This window comes from Anolis sagrei, chromosome 4, assembly GCF_037176765.1.
Source record: "Anolis sagrei isolate rAnoSag1 chromosome 4, rAnoSag1.mat, whole genome shotgun sequence".
NCBI lineage: Eukaryota > Metazoa > Chordata > Lepidosauria > Squamata > Dactyloidae > Anolis > Anolis sagrei.
The window spans coordinates 247,839,567-247,861,252 of NC_090024.1; the positions used below are offsets into that span (position 1 = coordinate 247,839,567).

Genomic DNA, 21,686 nt, shown 5'->3' on the forward strand with positions numbered 1-21,686 from the left:
GGCGACGATGCCTGGCTCGAGAGCAGTACGTGTGAAAAAGATCTTGGAGTCCTCATGGGGAGGAAGGGGAACATGAGCCAGGAATGTGATGTGGCAGCAAAAAAAGCCAATGGGATGTTGGCCTGCATCAAGAGGAGCCTAGTGTCTAGATCTAGGGAAGTCATGCTCCCCATGCTCTATTCCGCCTTGGTTAGACCACACCTGGAATATTGTGTCCAATTCTGGGCACCACAATTCAAGAGAGATGTTGACAAGCTGGAATGTGTCCAGAGGAGGGCGACTAAAATGATCAAGGGTCTGGAGAACAATCCCTATGAGAAGCGGCTTAGGGAACTGGGCATGTTTAGCCTGAAGAAGAGAATGCTGAGAGGAGATATGATAGCCATGTATAAATATGTGAGAGGAAGCCACAGGGAGGAGGAGGGAGCATGCTTCCTTTCTGCTTCCTTGGAGACTAGGACGAGGAACAATGGCTTCAAACTACAAGAGAGGAGATTCCATCTGAACATGAGGAAGAACTTCCTGACTGTGAGAGCCGTTCAGCAGTGGAACTCTCTGCCCCGGAGTGTGGTGGAGGCCCCTTCTTTGGAAGCTTTGAAACAGAGGCTGGATGGCCATCTGTCAGGGGTGATTTGAATGCAACATTCCTGCTTCTTGGCAGAAAGGGGTTGGACTGGATGATGGCCCAGGAGGTCTCTTACAACTCTAGGATTCTAGGATTCTAACGCTTCACTTAACCTCCATTGGTCACAATGTCTTCTGCTCTGAGCCCAACCACTCTGCTTCCTCTGGTCTGGCCTTCTCCTGGCTAGCCTCTCCTTGCACTTTGAGGCTGGATGGCCATTTGTCAGGGGTGATTTGAATGCAATAATCCTGCTTCTTGGCAGAATGGGGTTGGACTGGATGGCCCATGAGGTCTCTTCCAACTCTTAGATTCTATGATTCTATGATTCCTTCTCTATCTCTTTCCTTCCTTCCTTCCCTCTCGCTTGCTGGAACACCTCAGCAAGCGAGAGTCCAAAAGTGGCAGGCTCAAACTCAGAACCTCAACCAATGGCTGATACCAAATGAGAGACTCCCCTCTGGGCACACAGACTTGGAAGGCGCTGAACAGACTGCGCTCTGGCACCACGAGATGCAGAGCCAACCTTCAGAAATGGGGCCACAAAGTGGAGTCCACGACATGCGAGTGCGGAGAAGAGCAAACCACTGACCACGTATTACAATGCACCCTGAGCCCTGCCACATGATGCACAAGGGAGGACCTCCTTGCGGCAACACCAAGGGGACTCCGAGTGGCCAGATACTAGTCAAAGGACATCTAATCAACTACCAAACTCACAAATTCTGTGTTTTCTCTGTTTGTTTTGCTCTGTTAGAAATGTAATACAATGGTATGGTTGCCCTGACACGATAAATAAAAATTATTATTATTATTATTATTGATTATTGATTATTATTATTATTTATTGAGTGGGTCCTTGGGATCCGCTGATACCAAAATCTGTTGATGCTCAAGTCCCATTATATCCAATGGGAACTAAAATGCTGTGCCTGGTATCATAGAATCAAAGAGTTGGAAGAGACCTCATGGGCCATCCAGTCCAACCCCCTGCCAAGAAGCAGGAATATTGCATTCAAATCACCCCTGACAGATGGCCATCCAGCCTCTGCTTAAAAGCTTCCAAAGAAGGAGCCTCCACCACACTCCCTCCGGGGCAGAGAGTTCCACTGCTGAACGGCTCTCACAGTCAGGAAGTTCTTCCTAATGTTCAGATGGAATCTCCTCTCTTGTAGTTTGAAGCCATTGTTCCATTGCGTCCTAGTCTCCAAGGATGGGCAAGCCAACGCCTGCCTTTTGCAATATTTCAATATCAATAGGCTGTGGATGGAGGAATCTGGATACGGATACGGCCGATGCAAGAGCTTCCAGCCAAAGGGCTCCCGACTGGGGCCAAAGGGACCCCCCCCTCTGCTGGGGGGGGGGGCTGGCCTCTGTGACGTCATCAAGGGCTGCAGAGCCCCCCCCCCGCTCCCCCCTCCCTGCCCCCCGCCCTCCCAGGCTCCCAGCCCGGCTGACTGACATGCAAATTAGTTTAATTATTTCTTCTTCTAAAATAAATTATATTTTGCAGTGGCTGCAATATGTTGTGTCAGGCGGAATTACATTCAATATTTTTAAACTAATTGATGTCAGCCTTGAGAAAACCTTGATTGACAGCCGCGAGGAAACCAGGCTCCCACCTAAACGGTTTCCTAAATTAAAATTAAACACAGCCGTTTTCTCCGCCGCTCCGCCAGGAGTTGGCATGCCATTAATCCGGGCGCCCCAAGACGGGCCCCCTTCGCCCACAGGCACGCCAGCCGGGAGGGGGCACGGCCCCCCACCACACCAGGGGCTCCCACCGCCAGCTGCCCTCTGACCCCTCCTCTGAGGTGGGCAAGGTAGTGGGGAGGGGGGGCAGTCAGGGGCAGTGCCAGCCTCTGCATACAACACGCTACAATACAACCCATCTTGGACAGCAAGGTGGAATGAAGTGTCAATCAGGTGTCAAACAGGGATGTGGTATCATGGCCCCAACCTTATCTTCCATCTTCATCACTATGGTACTTGATCTTGTTGAAGGGAAGCTTCCCACCAGAGTGGAAATCATCTATGAGTCCCGTCCCCCCCACCCTCAGGGGTGAGAAGGACGGGTTACAAATGCAGGAAATAAATATCAGACAGATGGCAAGCAGACTAAAAGCCAAAACCAAGGTCACAACAACATCTGTTATAGAACTCCAATATGCTGATGATAACGTCGTCTGTGCACATTCAGCAGAAGAAGTACAATATCTGTTATAGAACTCCAATATGCTGATGATAACGCCATCTGTGCACATTCTGAAGAAGAAGTCTGTTATGGAACTTCAATATGCTGATGATAACATCATCTGTGCACATTCAGCAGAAGAAATACAACATCTGTTATAGAACTCCAATATGCTGGTGATAACGCCGTCTGTGCACATTCAACAGAAGTACAACAGAAGAACTCCAATATGCTGATGATAACATCATCTGTGCACATTCAACAGAAGTACATCTGTTATAGAACTCCAATATGCTGATGATAACATCGTATATGCACATTCAACAGAAGTACAACATCTGTTCTAGAATGCCAATATGGTGATGATAACGTTGTCTGTGCACATTCAACAGAAGTACAACAGAAGAACTCCAATATGCTGATGATAACATCATCTGTGCACATTCAGCAGAAGAAGTACAACATCTGTTATAGAACTTCAATATGCTGGTGATAACATCGTCTGTGCACATTCTGCAGATGAAGTACATCTGTTATAGAACTCCAATATGCTGATGATAACATCATCTGTGCACATTCAGCAGAAGAAGTACAACATCTGTTATAGAACTTCAATATGCTGGTGATAACATCGTCTGTGCACATTCTGCAGATGAAGTACATCTGTTATAGAACTCCAATATGCTGATGATAACATCATCTGTGCACATTCAGCAGAAGAAGTACAACATCTGTTATAGAACTTCAATATGCTGGTGATAACATCGTCTGTGCACATTCTGCAGATGAAGTACATCTGTTACAGAACTCCAATATGCTGATGATAATGTCGTCTGTGCACATTCTGCAGATGAAGTACATCTGTTATAGAACTCCAATATGCTGATGATAACGTCATCTGTGCACATTCCTCTGAGGTGGGCAAGGTAGTCCTGGGGGGGGGGGCAGTCAGAGGCAGTGCCAGCCTCCGCATACAACACACTTGGACAGCAATGGCTCCCATTCAAGGTGAAATCAGGTGTCAAACAGGGATGTGGTATCATGGCCCCAACCTTATCTTCCATCTTCATCACTATGGTACTTGATCTTGTTGATGGGAAGCTTCCCATCAGAGTGGATATCATCTATGAGTCCGCGCCCCCCCCCCCCTTCCTGGGGTAAGAAGGACAGGTTGCAAATGCAGGAAATAAATATCAGACAGATGGCAAGCAGACTAAAAGCCAAAACCAAGGTCACAACAACATCTGTTATAGAACTCCAATATGCTGATGATAACATCGTCTATGCACATTCAGCAGAAGAAGTACATCTGCTATAGAACTCCAATATGCTGGTGATAACGCTGTCTGTGCACATTCAACAGAAGTACAACAGAAGAACTCCAATATGCTGATGATAACATCATCTGTGCACATTCATAGAATCAAGAAGTACAACATCTGTTATAGAACTTCAATATGCTGATGATAACATCGTCTATGCACATTCAGCAGAAGAAGTACAACATCTGTTATAGAACTCCAATATGCTGGTGATAACGCTGTCTGTGCACATTCAACAGAAGTACAACAGAAGAACTCCAATATGCTGATGATAACATCGTCTATGCACATTCAGCAGAAGAAGTACAACATCTGTTATAGAACTCCAATATGCTGGTGATAACGCTGTCTGTGCACATTCAACAGAAGTACAACAGAAGAACTCCAATATGCTGATGATAACATCATCTGTGCACATTCATAGAATCAAGAAGTACAACATCTGTTATAGAACTTCAATATGCTGATGATAACATCGTCTATGCACATTCAGCAGAAGAAGTACATCTGCTATAGAACTCCAATATGCTGGTGATAACGCTGTCTGTGCACATTCAACAGAAGTACAACAGAAGAACTCCAATATGCTGATGATAACATCATCTGTGCACATTCATAGAATCAAGAAGTACAACATCTGTTATAGAACTTCAATATGCTGATGATAACATCGTCTATGCACATTCAGCAGAAGAAGTACAACATCTGTTATAGAACTCCAATATGCTGGTGATAACGCTGTCTGTGCACATTCAACAGAAGTACAACAGAAGAACTCCAATATGCTGATGATAACATCGTCTATGCACATTCAGCAGAAGAAGTACAACATCTGTTATAGAACTCCAATATGCTGGTGATAACGCTGTCTGTGCACATTCAACAGAAGTACAACAGAAGAACTCCAATATGCTGATGATAACATCATCTGTGCACATTCATAGAATCAAGAAGTACAACATCTGTTATAGAACTTCAATATGCTGATGATAACATCGTCTATGCACATTCAGCAGAAGAAGTACAACATCTGTTATAGAACTCCAATATGCTGGTGATAACGCTGTCTGTGCACATTCAACAGAAGTACAACAGAAGAACTCCAATATGCTGATGATAACATCATCTGTGCACATTCATAGAATCAAGAAGTACAACATCTGTTATAGAACTTCAATATGCTGATGATAACATCGTCTATGCACATTCAGCAGAAGAAGTACAACATCTGTTATAGAACTCCAATATGCTGGTGATAACGCTGTCTGTGCACATTCAACAGAAGTACAACAGAAGAACTCCAATATGCTGATGATAACATCGTCTATGCACATTCAGCAGAAGAAGTACAACATCTGTTATAGAACTCCAATATGCTGGTGATAACGCTGTCTGTGCACATTCAACAGAAGTACAACAGAAGAACTCCAATATGCTGATGATAACATCATCTGTGCACATTCATAGAATCAAGAAGTACAACATCTGTTATAGAACTTCAATATGCTGATGATAACATCGTCTATGCACATTCAGCAGAAGAAGTACATCTGCTATAGAACTCCAATATGCTGGTGATAACGCCGTCTGTGCACATTCAACAGAAGTACAACAGAAGAACTCCAATATGCTGATGATAACATCATCTGTGCACATTCATAGAATCAAGAAGTACAACATCTGTTATAGAACTTCAATATGCTGATGATAACATCGTCTGTGCACATTCAACAGACGTACAACATCTATTATAGAACTTCAATATGCTGATGATAACTTCGTCCATGCACATTCAGCAGAAGTACATCTGTTATAGAACTCCAATATGCTGATGATAACATCATCTGTGCACATTCAGCAGAAGAAATACAACATCTGTTATAGAACTTCAATATTCTGATGACAGTCCACGTCTCGTAGGTGTATAGCAGGTTTGGGAGGACAATGGCTCTATCAACAAGCCCCTTGGACTCCCTACGGATGTCCCAGTCCTCAAACACTCTCTGCTTCATTCAGAAGAATGCTGCACTCACAGAGCTCAGGCGGTGTTGTATTTCCATCTCAATGGTGACGTCTGTAGACAGTCCGCGTCTCACAGGCATATAGCAGATTTGGGAGGACAATGGCTTTATCAACAAGCCCTTGGACTCTCTACGGATATCCCAGTCCTCAAACACTCTCTGCTTCTTTCAGAAGAATGCTGCACTCGCAGAGCTCAGACGGTTGTACTTCCATCTCAATGTTGATGTCTGTAGACAGTCCACGTCTCGCAGGTGTATAGCAGGGTTGGTAGGGCAAGGGCTTTATCAACAAGCCCCTTGGACTCCCTATGGATGTTCCAGTCCTCAAACACTCTCTGCTTCATTCAGAAGAGTGCTGCACTCGCAGAGCTCAGGCGGTGTTGTATTTCCATCTCAATGTTGACGTCTGTAGACTGTCCACATCTCTGCTTCATTCAGAAGAGTGCTGCACTTGCAGAGCTCAGGTGGCATATTTCAGTGTCAATGTCAACTTTTGTGGAGAGGGGGCTGCCAAGGTCCTTGGACATGGAGTGACCAAGGATGATGGGCAGGAAAAATGGACAAAGGCATGCCACACCCAGCAGCAAAGCAACTAACAGAGAAGCTGGTGGAGCTTTAAAAGTTCGCATGGTGCATTTTGTGCATTTCAGTTGGCAATGTTGTATAGCTCAGGCATGGGCAAACTTCAGCCCTCCCTCCAGGTGTTTTGGACTTCAACTCCCACAATTCCTAACAGCCTCGGCTGTTAGGAATTGTGGGAGTTGAAGTCCAAAACACCTGGAGGGAGGGCTGAAGTTTGCCCATGCCAGGTTCCCCCCACTACTGAGTTAGGGCCACAACACAGTGGGCCTCTGCTCTGGCCCCCACCCCAAATTGCCAGGCCAAAGCATGTCTCATCATCCCCTCCTTCCCTCCCCAGCATCAGGGCAATTAAAGAGCTGCTCAACACTCTCACACACACACTCGCACACTCACACCCAATGCTCTGATTAAGGCCAATCTCAGTCAGGAAGATTTATCATCTCAATTACCCAGAGTGGACAAGGCAAGTGCGGGCGAGGCCCCATCATTTCATTTCGCACGAGGAGGAGGAAAACAGGAAGAGAATCCCTAATATTAGCCCAAGGAAGGTAAACAGCTGGCCAGCGCAATGAAGATTAATCTCTCGCCTTCGCAGGAAAAAGGAGAGGGGGGCGCACCTGCCCCACAATCGTATCTCACACCGGGTGGGAGCAGGGGATGCAACCCGAAAGAGGGGATCCCAGGACAGCCCCAGACCCCAGAGGGAGTCACAGTCCATCTGCGCAAGAGTGACCACTGGGCATTGTGGCATTGCAGGCGGTGGAGGAATAGAGCCTGGCCTTGGCTTCTCGGGGGGGGGGGGGGTTGGGCCCCCTTGGGCCTCCCTCAGAGCCCCCTTAGAGCCCCCCAAGAAGCCAAGGCTAGTCCCTCATCATGCATCACATGCCCAGAGGACTGGACATTGCAAGCACAAGAGTGACCACTGGGCATTGTGGCACTGCAGGTTGTGGAGGAAAAGAGCCTGGCTTTGGCTTCTTGGGGGGCTTTGGGCCCCAATGGGCACCCCAAGAAGCCAAGGCTGGCCCTCCATCATATAGCACAATGCCCAGAGGACTGGACATTGCAAGCACAAGAGTGACCACTGGGCATTGTGGCATTGCAGGCAGTAGAGGAATAGAGCTTGGCCTTGGCTTCTTGGGGGGCTTAGGGGCCCCTTGGGCCTCCCTTAGAGCCCCCCAAGAAGCCAAGGCCGGTCCCTCATCATGCATCACATGCCCAGAGGACTGGACATTGTGAGTACATGAGTGACCACTGGGCATTGTGGCCTTGGCTTCTCGGTGGGCTTTGGGTCCCCTTGGGCCTCCTTTAGGGCCCTCCAAGAATTGAAGGCCGGTCCCTCATCATGCATCACAGTGCCCTGAGGACTGGACATTGCAAGCACAAGAGTGACCACTGGGCATTGTGGCAATGCAGGAGGTAGAGGAATAGAGCCTGGCCTTGGCTTCTCAAAGGGCTTTGGGGGACCTCCCTTAGAGCCCCCCAAGAAGCCAAGGCTGGTCATCATACATCACAATGCCCAGAGGACTGGACATTGCAAGCACAAGAGTGACCATGCGGCATTGCAGGTGACGGAGGAAAGAAGCCTGGCCTTGGCTTCTTGGGGGGCTTTGGGCCCCCTTAGGCCTCCCTCAGAGCCCCCCAAGAAGCCAAGGCTGGTCCATCATGCATCACAGTGCCCTGAGGACTGGACATTGTGAGCACAAGAGTGACCACTGGGCATTGCAGGAGGTAGAGGAATAGAGCCTGGCCTTGGCTTCTCGGGGGGCTTTGGATCCCCTTGGGCCTCCCTCAGAGTCCCCCAAGAAGCCAAGGTCAGTCCCTCATCATGCATCACAATGCCCAGGGAACTGGAGGTCAGCTGTGACCAGCAGTGCTGCAGAATTCGAGCACAAGACTGACCACTGGGCATTGGGGCATTGCAGGCTGTGGAGGAAAAGAGCCTGACTTTAGCTTCTTGGGGGGCTTTGGGCCCCAATGGGCACCCCAAGAACCCAAGGCTGGTCCTCCGTCATACATCACAATGCCCAGAGGACTGGACATTGCGAGCACAAGAGTGACCCTGGACATTGTGGCATTGCAGGTGATGGAGAAATAGAACCTGGCCTTGGCTTCTTGGGGAGCTTTGGGCCCCCTTGGGCCTCCCTCAGAGCCCCCTCAGACCCACCCCCCAGAGTCTGGACATTGCGAGCACAAGAGTGACCACTGGGCAGTGTGGCATTGCAGGCAGTGGAGGAATAGAGCCTGGACTTGGCTTCATGAGGGGCTTTGGGCCCCCTTGGACCTCCTTTGAGGCCCCCCAAGAACCCAAGGCTGGTCCTCCGTCATACATCACAATGCCAGGGGACTGGACATTGCAAGCACAAGAGTGACCACTGGACATTGTGGCATTGCACGTGGTGGAGGAATAGAGCCTGGCCTTGGCTTCTCGGGGGCTTTGGATCCCCTTGGGCCTCCCTCAGAGTCCCCCAAGAAGCCAAGGTCAGTCCCTCATCATGCATCACAATGCCCAGGGAACTGGAGGTCAGCTGTGACCAGCAGTGCTGCAGAATTTGAGCACAAGACTGACCACTGGGCATTGTGGCATTGCAGGCGGTGGAGGAATGGAGCCTAGCCTTGGCTTCCCAGAGGGCTTTGGTTGGCCTCCCATAGAGCCCCCCAAGAAGCCAAGGCGGTCCCTCATCATGCATCACAATGCCCAGAGGACTGGACATTGCCAGCACAAGAGTGACCACTGGGCATTGCAGCATTGCAGGCGGTGGAGGAATAGAGCCTGACCTTCGCTTCTCGGGGAGCTTTGGGCCCCCTTGGGCCTCCTTTGGGGCCCCCCAAAAATCCAATGCCAGTCCCTCATCATGCATCACAATGCCCAGGGAACTGGAGGTCAGCTGTGACCAGCAGTGCTGCAGAATTCAAGCACAAGACTGACCACTGGGCATTGTGGCATTGCAGGCAGTGGAGGAATGGAGCCTGGCCTTGGTCCTCCCTCATAGCTCCATCAGACTCCCCCCCCCCCCAAAGAAGCCAACGCCAGTCCCTCATCATGCATCACAATGCCCAGAGGACTGGACATTGCCAGCACAAAAGTGACCACTGGACAGTGTGGCATTGTCGGTGGTGGAGGAAAGGAGCCTGGCCTTGGCTTCTTGGGGGGCTTTGGGCCCCCTTGGACCTCCTTTGAGGCCCCCCAAGAACCGAAGGCTGGTCCTCCGTCATACATCACAATGCCCAGAGGATTGGACATTGCGAGCCTTGGATCCCTTCTCTGGACAGTGAATGCCTTCCCTGGGGTGTGACCCCCCCCCCTCCGCGCTCACTCCCCCTCCCGCCTCCGCCTTGGCCCTCTCCATTGGGCAGGCCTTCCTTCCCTTTACAACTGCCCTTTCCAGCAGAGGCTCCAGACATAAATTGTACTTTAAATTCAATATCCGCCATTAATATTTCATGATTACAAAACGTGGCGGAGAATGTCACTGGCAGAAGCGTCTGGACAGTTAAAATGGATGAGTCAGAAACTTCCTGACGGAGGAGGAGGAGAAGGAAGAGGAGGGGGGGGGGGGAGTCGGCAGGAAAAGAGAGGCTCGGAGTGCGCCCACCCCCAGGAAGACATGCCACTCATGCGCAGGGGCAGACCCCCCCCCCCCACATCACTACAAGGCTGTTACAGTGGCCTTGCATTTCCCACTGGCAAAAGGCCTGGGGTGTCCTGTCCACCCCACAGCCAGTGAGAGAGGTCATTGACCACTTGCATGACTGTGAGAGCCGTTCAGCAGTGGAACTCTCTGCCCTGGAGTGTGGTGGAGGCTCCTTCTCTGGAGGCTTTTAAGCAGAGGCTGGATGGCCATCTGTCAGGGGTGATTTGAATGCAATATTCCTGCTTCTTGGCAGAATGGGGTTGGACTAGATGGCCCATGAGGTCTCTTCCAACTCTTTGATTCTATGATTCTTTGATTCTATGCTGCTGGACTACGGCCACTGGGCTACACTGCCCCCAATGACTGCCTTGTAAGGGTGGACAAGACACATTTGCAAGCTCTCCCCCTAACTGACCCCTCACTGCCTCCCCCCCCCCCCCAAATCATTTCCAGGCAAACGACATGCTATGTTTGATGGATCTGGGTCCCACGTGTCCAAGTGGGTGGGCTGTCTGGTCCAGGGTGGAGGAAGAAGGGCATTTGGGGAAACATGCCTTTGGGGTGTAAGGGCATGGATGTGCATGCCTCTCTGGTGTCCAGAGGAGCTTCCTGGAGGCCAGAGGGACCCGGCCAGCCTTTGGACAGGTGCCCTCCCTGACCTCCCCCGACCCAATGCACCCAATGCAGCACACATATTTATTTATTTACCATATTTATATACCATCTTTCTCAGCCCGAAAGGGACTCAAGGCGGTTTACAACTGGCAACAATTCAATGCCCAGCAGACGTCAAATACAATTAAAATCATAGAATCCTAGAATCCTAGAGTGTGAAGAGACCTCCTGGGCCATCATCCAGTCCACCCCCATTCTGCCAAGAAGCAGGAATATTGCATTCAAAGCACCCTTGACAGATGGCCATCCAGCCTCTGCTTCAAAGCTTCCCAAGAAGGAGCCTCCACCACACTCCGGGGCAGAGAGTTCCACTGCTGAACGGCTCTCACAGTCAGGAAGTTGTTCCTCGTGTTCAGATGGAATCTCCTCTCTTGTACTTTGAAGCCATTGTTCCTTGTCCTAGTCTCCAGAGAAGCAGAAAACAAGCTTGCTCATAAATATGTGGCTTCCTCTCACATATTTATACATGGCTTTCATGTCTCCTCTCAGCCTTCTCTTCTTCAGGCTAAACATGCCCAGCTCCTTAAGCCGCTCCTCATAGGGCTTGTTCTCCAGACCCCTGATCTGCTCCCTCCTCCCTGTGGCTTCCTCTCACCTATTTATACATGGCCCTCATCATATCTCCTCTCAGCCTTCTCTTCTTCAGGCTAAACATGCCCAGCTCCTTAAGCCGCTCCTCATAGGGCTTGTTCTCCAGACCCTTGATCCTTTGAGCCGCCCTCTTCCTCTGGACACATTCCAGCTTGTCAACTCTCACATATTTCTACATGGCTCTCATCGTATCTCCTCTCAGCCTTCTCTTCTTCAGGCTAAACATGCCCAGCTCCTTAAGCCGCTCCTCATAGGGCTTGTTCTCCAGACCCTTGATCCTTTGAGCCGCCCTCTTCCTCTGGACACATTCCAGCTTGTCAACTCTAACATATTTCTACATGGCTCTCATCGTATCTCCTCTCAGCCTTCTCTTCTTCAGGCTAAACATGCCCAGCTCCTTAAGCCGCTCCTCATAGGGCTTGTTCTCCAGACCCTTGATCCTTTGAGCCGCCCTCTTCCTCTGGACACATTCCAGCTTGTCAACTCTAACATATTTCTACATGGCTCTCATCGTATCTCCTCTCAGCCTTCTCTTCTTCAGGCTAAACATGCCCAGCTCCTTAAGCCGCTCCTCATAGGGCTTGTTCTCCAGACCCTTGATCCTTTGAGCCGCCCTCTTCCTCTGGACACATTCCAGCTTGTCAACTCTAACACATTTCTACATGGCTCTCATCATGTCTACTCCCACCCTTCTCTTCTTCAGGCTAAACATGCCCAGCTCCTTAAGCCGCTCCTCATAGGGCTTGTTCTCCAGACCCTTGATAACTGCCCCTCAGGAATGGATTCCGGAGCAGCCCCTTCCTCCTTCCTTTCCTCCTGGCTCGAGTCTTCATCCAAAATGGGAGGCACAGGCTTGATGCCCCCGACCCCCCCATTGCTACCTGTCCTTGCAGCAACTGGTTATTGATTCTGGAAAGCCCCCTCCTCTAAGATCTCCCCGAAAACATGAAAACAGCAGAGAGCCAGCTCTCTCTTGGCATTGCTGAGGCAGCATCCTGCCCCACAAAGGATGGAAGGAGGGAGGGAGGCACAGGTGGGAGAAAGGGGGGGGGGGGGCATGCAGGAAGCACTTCCAGCCATTCCAAGGCATCACAGATTGACACCCCCCTCCCCTCCCCTCCCCAGAGCCATTGGCAAAAGGAGGGAGGGAGGAGGGCTTCAAAGGAGGGCGCGCTGGCCCCCGCCTGGCTTTGTTTCCTCTTGCCTTTGTTTGAAGTTTGGAAGAACAGCTTTCATGCTCTTGGCTTCCTTCCTCTCTTTGGGGAGAGCAGGGGGACGGGGGGGGGGGGGGCAGACAACAGGGAGGGGGGCTGAGCAAAAGGAGCAAGCAAGGAGGGAGACCCCCCCCCATTCCCCAAGCACAGGGTCCCCTCCCCTCTGCTGCCTCCCAAACCAGAGGTCAAGGGGGTGCAAGGTGGTCTGGAGAGAGAGGAAAAGGAGGAGTCCACGACTATTGGTGGGTTGTTGTAGGTTTTTGCAGGCTATATGGCCATGTTCTAGAGGCATTCTCTCCTGACGTTTCGCCTGCATCTATGGCAAGCATCCTCAGAGGTTGTGAGGTCTGTTGGAACTAGGACAATGGGTTTATATACATGTGGAATGACCAGGGTGGGACAAAGGACTCTTGTCTGCTGGAGCTATTGGGTTGGGCCATTTTATAGAATCATAAAATCATAAAGTTGGAAGAGACCACATGGGCCATCTAGTCCAACCCCATTCTGCCAAGAAGCAGGAAAGTTCCATGCAAAGCTCCCCCAACAGATGGCCATCCAGCCTCTGTTTCAAAGCCTCCAAAAAAGGATCCTCCACCACACTCCGGGGCAGAGAGTTCCACTGCTGAACGGCTCTCACAGTCAGGAAGTTCTTCCTCATGCTCAAGTGAAATCTCCTCTCTTGTAGTTTGAGGCCACTGTTCTCCAGGGTGGCAGAAAACAAGCTTGCTCGCTCCTCCCTATGACATATTCCCCTCATGTCATAGAATATAGAATCAAAGAGTTGGAAGAGACCTCATGGGCCATCCAGTCCAACCCCATTCTGCCAAGAAGCAGGAATGTTGCATTCAAATCACCCTTGACAGATGGCCATCCAGCCTCTGTTTAAAAGCCTCCAAAGAAGGAGCCTCCACCACACTCCGGGGCAGAGCGTTCCACTGCTGAACGGCTCTCACAGTCAGGAAGTTCTTCCTTATGTTCAGGTGGAATCTCCTTTCTTGTAGTTTGAGGCCATTGTTCTCCAGGGCGGCAGAAAACAAGCTTGCTCGCTCCTCCCTATGACATATTCCCCTCATGTATTTATTTATCCATGGCCCTCATCATGTCTCCTCTCAGCCTTCTCTTCTTCAGGCTAAACATGCCCAGCTCTTTAAGCCGCTCTCATAGGGATTGTTCTCCAGACCCTGGATCATTTTAATTGCAACTTTAGCCCTTCCTCCTGGTGCTTTGGACTGCAACTCCTGCAATTCCTTAAGTACACGGACAGCATCCTTTCACACAGGCCATGAGCAAACTTTGCCCTCTCCCCTCCAACTTCATCCCTTCCTCCTGGTGCTTCAATGCAATGTTTTAATATGTTTTAATCATTTGAAAGACTATTTTAATGGATATGGATGTGTTTTTTTTTTTACAGGTGTATAATATTGTGATCTATTGATATTGTTATTATCTGAATCTGGAATTGAATTATTGCCATAGTTTGTAAGCCACCCTGAGTCCCCTTGTGGGGTGAGAAGGATGGGTTATAATTACAGTAAATAAATAATAATAAATAAATCGTTTGTGATTGTCTCGATCCTTTCCACGTGCCCTGCTTTCAAGCCAAGAGCCACCCACCTGGCCTCTTTGCATTGTGTTTGTCCTGCCTACATGTAGGACCTTGCCCTTCTTCCTATTCACATTCCCTCTGTTTGCTTTGGCCCTCTTCTCCACTCCCTGGGGTCCTCTCCTGAATCCTGTGGCGGTCCTCTGGGGCATTCCCGCCCCTTCTTTTCCATCTCCAAAGTCCGCTACATGAAAATGGATGCTGAGCCCAGGAGAGAGCCCTCCAAACACCGGCCACTCTTCCATCCAGGGCCAGAAGGAGCCATTGCTTGGGTTTTGGTCCATGAACCAGCTCCAAATCCATTTGAAGCGTGAGAAGGGTGCCCTCCCTCCCCAAGCTCCAGTGGCAGAGAGTCCCACAGCCCACCCTAAACCCATCCACACAGGGACTTGCTTATCCTCCTTGCAAGGCTCCTGTCCTTCCTCCTATCTGCGCTTGAGAAGTAATAGTGCCCATGATGGCTCCTGCTCAAGACAAACTGGGAAGCCCTGCCCTGTGAGCGTCCCAGCTGGAGGTCAACTGTGACCAGCAGTGCTGCAGAATTTGAAGAGGGCGAAAGAGAGAAATGTGTCAAGAGAAAGGCGTGTCAAGCCAACCCAGACTGGGACCGCCTTCCATCTGGAAACTGATGCCCTTACTGCGGGAGAAGATGCGGATCAAGAATCGGGCTCCATAGTCACCTATGGACCCACCCTGGAGGATTATCCTACTCGGACAACGAGGGATCGCCTAAGTAAGTAAGTAAGTAAGGGAGTAAGACAAAGCGGGGCCAAACTCACAGCAATGCAAGATGGAAGAAGCAGTATGTTGTTTCAGGGGCCCTTCCAAGCAAGGGGTTCCTGCCCTTCCATAAACAGGCTTTGACTGATGTCCACAAGATCAGTGCTGGCCAACGTGGAGGAGAGGAAGGAAGCTGCCTTGTCCTACTGACACCATCCGTCGCTTGCAGACCCAGGGAAGGAAAGCTAGGAGAGACCCTTCTCCTCCCAGGACTCATAAAGGGGAACTGGCAGCCAAGTAGGACAAGGCAGCTTCCCTTCTCTCCTCCACGTTGCCCAAAAGATGCTCCTGGGAGGAAGATGCTGCAGGCGGTTGGTCTCTGCTGAGAGCAACATTGCACCTGCCAACATGCCGTGGGCATGGCGAGATGGCCCTCCGGGGTGGCTGCAGTCTGTGGCACCCTCCCAGGGAAGAGGAAGAGGAGGATGTGGCGGTGATGTTGCTCCCAGTGATGTTGGCAGGTGTGATGTTGCTCTCAGCAGAGACCAACCGCCTGCAGCATCTTTCTCCCAGGAGCATCTTTTGGCCAACGTGGAGGAGAGGAGGGAAGCTGCCTTGTCCTACTGACACCATGTGCTGCTTGCAGACCCAAGGAAGGAAAGCTAGGTGAGACCCTTCTCCTCCCAGGACTCATAAAGGGGATCTGGCAGCCAAGTAGGACAAGGCAGCTTCCCTCTTCTGCTCCACGTTGGCCAAAAGATGCTCCTGGGAGAAAGATGCTGCAGGCAGTTGGTCTCTGCTGAGAGCAACATCACACCTGCCAACATGCAGTGGGCATGGAGAGATGGTCCTCCGGGGTGGCTGGCATATGTGGCACCCTCCAGGGAAGAGGAGGAAGAGGATGTGGCGGTGATGTTGCTCCCAGTGATGTTGGCAGGTGCGATGTTGCTCTCAGCAGAGACCAACTGCCTGCAGCATCTTTCTCCCAGGAGCATCTTTTGGCCAACGTGGAAGAGAGGAGGGAAGCTGCCTTGTCCTACTTGGCTGCCAGATCCCCTTTATGAGTCCTGGGAGGAGAAGGGTCTCACCTAGCTTTCCTTCCTTGGGTCTGCAAGGAGCACATGGTGTCAGTAGGACAAGGCAGCTTCCCTCCTCTCCTCCACGTTGGCCAAAAGATGCTCCTGGGAGAAAGATGCTGCAGGCGGTTGGTCTCTGCTGAGAGCAACATCACACCTGCCAACATCACTGGGAGCAACATCACCATCATATCCTCCTCCTCCTCTTCCCTGGGAGGGTGCCACATACCGCAGCCAACCCAGAGGACCATCTCGCCATGCCCACGGCATGTTGGCAGGTGCGATGTTGCTCTCAGCAGAGACCAACCGCCTGCAGCATCTTTCTCCCAGGAGCATCTTTTGGCCGAGATCAGTGCTGGCCAATGTGGAGGAGAGGAGGGAAGCTGCCTTGTCCTACTTGGCTGCCAGAGAAGGGTCTCTCCTAGCTTTCCTTCCCTGGGTCTCCAAGGGACAGATGGTGCCAGCGCATGGTGATTGCCCTTTCCTATGGACCACTTGGGCGCAACTCAAGCTTGTTTTCTGCTTCCTTGGAGACTAGGACGCAATGGAACAATGGCTTCAAACTACAAGAGAGGAGATTCCATCTGAACATTAGGAAGAACTTCCTGACTGTGAGAGCCGTTCAGCAGTGGAACTCTCTGCCCCGGAGTGTGGTGGAGGCTCCTTCTTTGGAAGCTTTTAAGCAGAGGCTGGATGGCCATTTGTCAGGGGTGATTTGAATGCAATATTCCTGCTTCTTGGCAGAATGGGGTTGGACTGGATGCCCCATGAGGTCTCTTCCAACTCTTTGATTCTATGATTCTATGATTCTATGAACTCACACTGTGGTTTGCCTTTGCTGTGGAATCTTTCCCCATTGACATTGCTGGCGTGGCTTGTGGACATCAGTCAAAGTCTGTTAATGGAAGGGCAGGAACCCCTTGCCTGGAAGGTCCCCTGAAACAACGCACTGCTTCTTCCATCTTGCATTGTTGTGAAGAGGAGGGAAGGGAGAGGAGGAGGATGTGGCGGTGATGGTGTCAGCTTCTCTCAGCTTTGGCATCCTCTTCCTCTGGAGGACCCAGGTATCGACTCACTTCCTGTCTCATTCCTGAGCCATGTTTGCCCTGGTCTATCTACATGAGGCAGGTGGGGAGGGGGTGTCCAAAGGGCAGTTCATGATGGAGGGGTGGCGGAGGGAGCAAGGCCAAAGGAGAGCGGGTGCCCAACTCCGCTGAGAGAGGAGACGCCCAAAGCGCCGCTGCCGTGGCTTTGCAGAAATCCAGGAAATCCTGCCAGGAACACGCTTGTCCCGGCTTTGATTAATATTCATGGGAGGCAGCCCTTTCCTGCCTGCCTGCCAACCTGCCCGCCCGCCTGCCGCTTTCTCATTAACGCATCCGCCCAACGAGGACTTCGACGCCTCCGCCCACCCCCTCCTCCACTCAGCAACACTTCCAGCCTTCTTGCACACGTGCGCGCACACACGCACCCGTGTCCGCTGGCTGTGCCCAAACGGGTCCCACCTGCCCATGGGGCCTCCTCTTCCTCCTCCTCCTCCCCCACGTCATTGACTCACCGGCCTCCATGGCCAGGATGGTGATGTTGTGCCAGCCGGCCGTCTCCCGGTCCAGCAGCTTGCTGGTCACAATGGCACCCGTTTCGGGGTCGATGTCGAAGATCTGCTCCAGGTCGGAGGTGCGGTCGATGGCGTACCTGCAGCCAGGAGAGGAAGAGGGGCATGAGGAGCGTGTGTGGGGTGGGCAGAGGGGCCGAGGGGTCAAAGGGCAAGGCTCAGGAGGTCAGTTCAGAGTAGTCCACCCACCCCCCACCTCCCCGCTGCCAGTCAATTGAATTCAGTTACCTGCCCACTGAGCACGTCTGGATTTCTGTCCCATTTGCATAATTTATGCTACTCCCAGTTTAGCAAATACTGAGACATTGAGGGAAGGAAAGGAAAAGCAGGAGAACAAGGGGGAGGGGAGGGGGCTTGAGGAGGGGGTGGCAGGAGGTCTGCGGCTCTGAAGCAGAGCAGAGAAGAGGCAGAGCAATTGGGGCTGGGGGAACTTTATTCCCTCCTTCCTTCCTTCCTTCCATCCTTCCTTCCATCCTTCCTTCCTTCCTTCCTTCCTTCCTTCCATCCATCCATCCATCCATCCATCCATCCTTCCTTCCTTCCTTTTTTTCCTTCTTCCCTCCCTCTCTCGCTTCCATCCATCCTTCCATCCATCCATCCTTCCTTCCGTCCATCCTTCCTTTTTTTTCCTTCCTCCCTCCCTCCCTCCCTCCCTCCCTCCCTCCCTCCCTTCCATCCATCCTTCCTTCCTTCCTTCCATCCATCCATCCTTCCTTCCGTCCATCCTTCCTTTTTTTCTCCCTCCCTCCCTCCCTCCCTCCCTCCCTCCCTCCCTCCCTTCCATCCATCCTTCCTTCCTTCCTCCCTCCTTTCCATCCTTCCTTCCATCCTTCCTTCCATCCATCCTTCCTTCCATCCATCCATCCATCCATCCATCCATCCATCCATCCTCCCTCCCTCCCATCCACCCATCCATCCTTCCATCCATCCATCCAGCCAGCCAGCCAGCCAGCCATCCATCCATCCATCCATCCTTCCTTCCTTCCTTCCTTCCTTCCTTCCTTCCTTCCTTCCGTCCATCCTTCCTTTTTTTCCTTCCTTCCTCCCTCCCTCCCTCCCTCCCTCCCTCCCTCCCTCCCTCCTTCCTTCCTTCCTTCCTTCCTTCCTTCCTTCTCCCCCAGAATAGGGAGAAGAGCTGCTTTCCCGGCCCTCCTTTGCACACCTGCGCAGGTGTGCTCCCACCAGCAGCATGCCATGGTCCTTTTGGCAAAGCAGTCTGGCATCTTTGGACTCAGGACCAAGGAAGTCGGAGTTGGGAGGACAGATGTCCAGCACAACTGGGAGACACTGCGGACACCAGGAGTGGCCCTCGAGGGCTGAACGGAAGGAAGGGCCACTCAAGTTAGTGGCCAGAAGAAAGAAGCACCAGCAAGAAGCAGAAAGGCCAACTGGTGGAGTGGTTGCGGGATTCCTGTGGCAGGAGAGGAAGCCCTGGCACCTGGTGCCACTCAGGAAGCGACCATCTGTCTAACATCTGTCCAGATGCTTCAGCCCCAGTTGCAAAGCAGATCCAAGAAAAAGTGGCTGGACACTAAAGCCAGGCCACCTGAGTCCTGGAGCAGAAGCAAGGCAGGAGAGGAGCCCCAAACGGAAGCCACAGCTGCTTGATAAGGAAGGGTCCCCTCTGCATGAAGCAGATCGAAACCACAAACACAAACCTTTGCAGATCCAAACACTTAGCAGATCCAAACACTTAGCAGATCCAGCCTGGGCTTCCAAGGGGTCAAGCGGTCAAAGGGGCCACAACAGGATCCTCTTTCTCTCTCTCTCTTGATAAGGAAGGGTTCCCTCTGCATCAAACCACAAACACAAACCTTTTGATCTGCTAAGTGTTTGTGTTGCACACTTTGCAGATCCAAACACTTAGCAGATCAAAAGGACGGGATCGTATCTAGCTTGGGCTTCCAAGGGGTCAAGCGGCCAAAGGGGCCACAGCAGGATCCTCTCTCTCTCTCTCTCTTGATAAGGAAGGGTCCCCTCTGCATCAAACCACAAACACAAACCTTTTGATCTGCTAAGTGTTTGTGTTGCACACTTTGCAGATCCAAACACTTAGCAGATCAAAAAGACGGGATCGTATCTAGCCTGGGCTTCCAAGGGGTCAAGCGGCCAAAGGGGCCACAACGGGTTCCTCTTTCTCTCTCTCTTGAAGACCAGGCGCACCAGTGGCGGCATAAGTGGGTCCTGCGCATGCTGCCTCTCCATCTTGGATGCTGCCAACATTCCCACACAGAGGAAATTAATCCTGCAAGTGCTGCTCTGCATAATTCCTTCTCTTTTTTTGCATGTCCCGCTGTTTGTGGCCAGTGGCAGGGAGAGGCACGAACTCAGCAACAGAAGCAGCTCTGCCTGGTGCCAGCCGTGCCGTCCCTCCCTCAAACGGCATCGGCTCTTCTGGAAGTGCCTGGGCAACTTGCCCACAGAACCATGGGGTCCTGCCCCCCCCCCCCTGCTGCTGGTCTTGCCTTTCGGAAGGCTTGGCCCTGGCTCTTCTAACAGCCACACCAGCGGGTTGTTGTAGGTTTTTCCGGGCTATATGGCCATGTTCCGGAGGCAATTTTTCTCCTGACGTTTCGCCTGCATCTATGGCAAGCATCCTCAGAGGTAGGGAGGTCTGTTGGAACTAGGAAAATGGGTTTATATACCTGTGGAATGACCAGGGTGGGACAAAGGACTCTTGTCTGCTGGGGCTAGGTGTGAATGTTTCAGCTGATCACCTTGATTAGTATTCAATGGCTTGGAAGGGCCTGGAGGGAATCATAGAATCATAGAATCATAGAATCAAAGAGTTGGAAGAGACCTCATGGGCCATCCAGTCCAACCCCATTCTGCCAAGAAGCAGGAATATTGCATTCAAATCACCCCTGACAGATGGCCATCCAGCCTCTGCTTAAAAGCTTCAAAGAAGAAGCTTCCACCACACTCCGGGGCAGAGAGTTCCACTGATGAACGGCTCTCACAGTCAGGAAGTTCTTCCTCATGTTCAGATGGAATCTCCTCTCTTGTAGTTTGAAGCCATTGTTCCGCGTCCTAGTCTCCAGGGAAGCAGAAAACAAGCTTCCTCCCTCCTCCTCCCTGTGGCTTCCTCTCACATATTTATACATGGCTATCATATCTCCTCTCAGCCTTCTCTTCTTCAGGCTAAACATGCCCAGCTCCTTAAGCCGCTCCTCATAGGGCTTGTTCTCCAGACCCTTGATCATTTGAGTCGCCCTCCTCTGGACACATTCCAGCTTGTCAATATCTCTCTTGAATTGTGGTGCCCAGAATCTTTTGTTGAGAGTGATTTTTTGTGCCTGTTTGTTTCCCCTCTGTTGTTTTGCTGTTGTAATTTTAGAGGTTTTTAATACTGGTAGCCAGATTTTGTTCATTTTCATGGTTTCTTCCTTTCTGTTGAGATTGTCCACATGCTTATGGATTTCAATGGCTTCTCTGTGTAGCCTGACATGGTGGTTGTGAGAATGGTCCAGCATTTCTGTGTTCTCAAATAATATGCTGTGTCCAGGTTGGTTCATTAGGTGCTCTGCTATGGCTGATTTTTCTGGTTGGAGTAGTCTGCAGTGCCTTTCATGTTCCTTGATTTGTGTCTGGGCAAAGCTGCGTTTGGTGGTCCTTATGTAGACTTGTCCACAGCTGCATGGTATACGGTAGACTCCTGCAGAGGTGAGAGGATCCCTCTTGTCCTTTGCCACACCAGCGTTTCCACAAAACCGTGCCAGTTATGGCCAGCCCCTTCCCCACCTGCATTGCCCTCCTCTCCACTGACCAGGGTCTGCAAGGAGGAAGTGACCACTGGAGCCTGATCTGGCCTGGTTCATA

General features: G+C 51.2%; 1 protein-coding gene across 1 annotated transcript in view; it reads right to left on the reverse strand.

Moving 5' to 3' along the window:
- LOC137096875 (cadherin-22-like) overlaps positions 1 to 21,686 on the reverse strand; it is an 86,099-nt gene that overhangs the window by 25,387 nt on the left and 39,026 nt on the right. Inside the window, exon 2 of the mRNA XM_067467136.1 lies at positions 17,811 to 18,024. Within this exon, the coding sequence (XP_067323237.1) occupies positions 17,811 to 18,024 (214 nt within the window). The remainder of the gene's footprint in view (positions 1 to 17,810; positions 18,025 to 21,686) is intronic.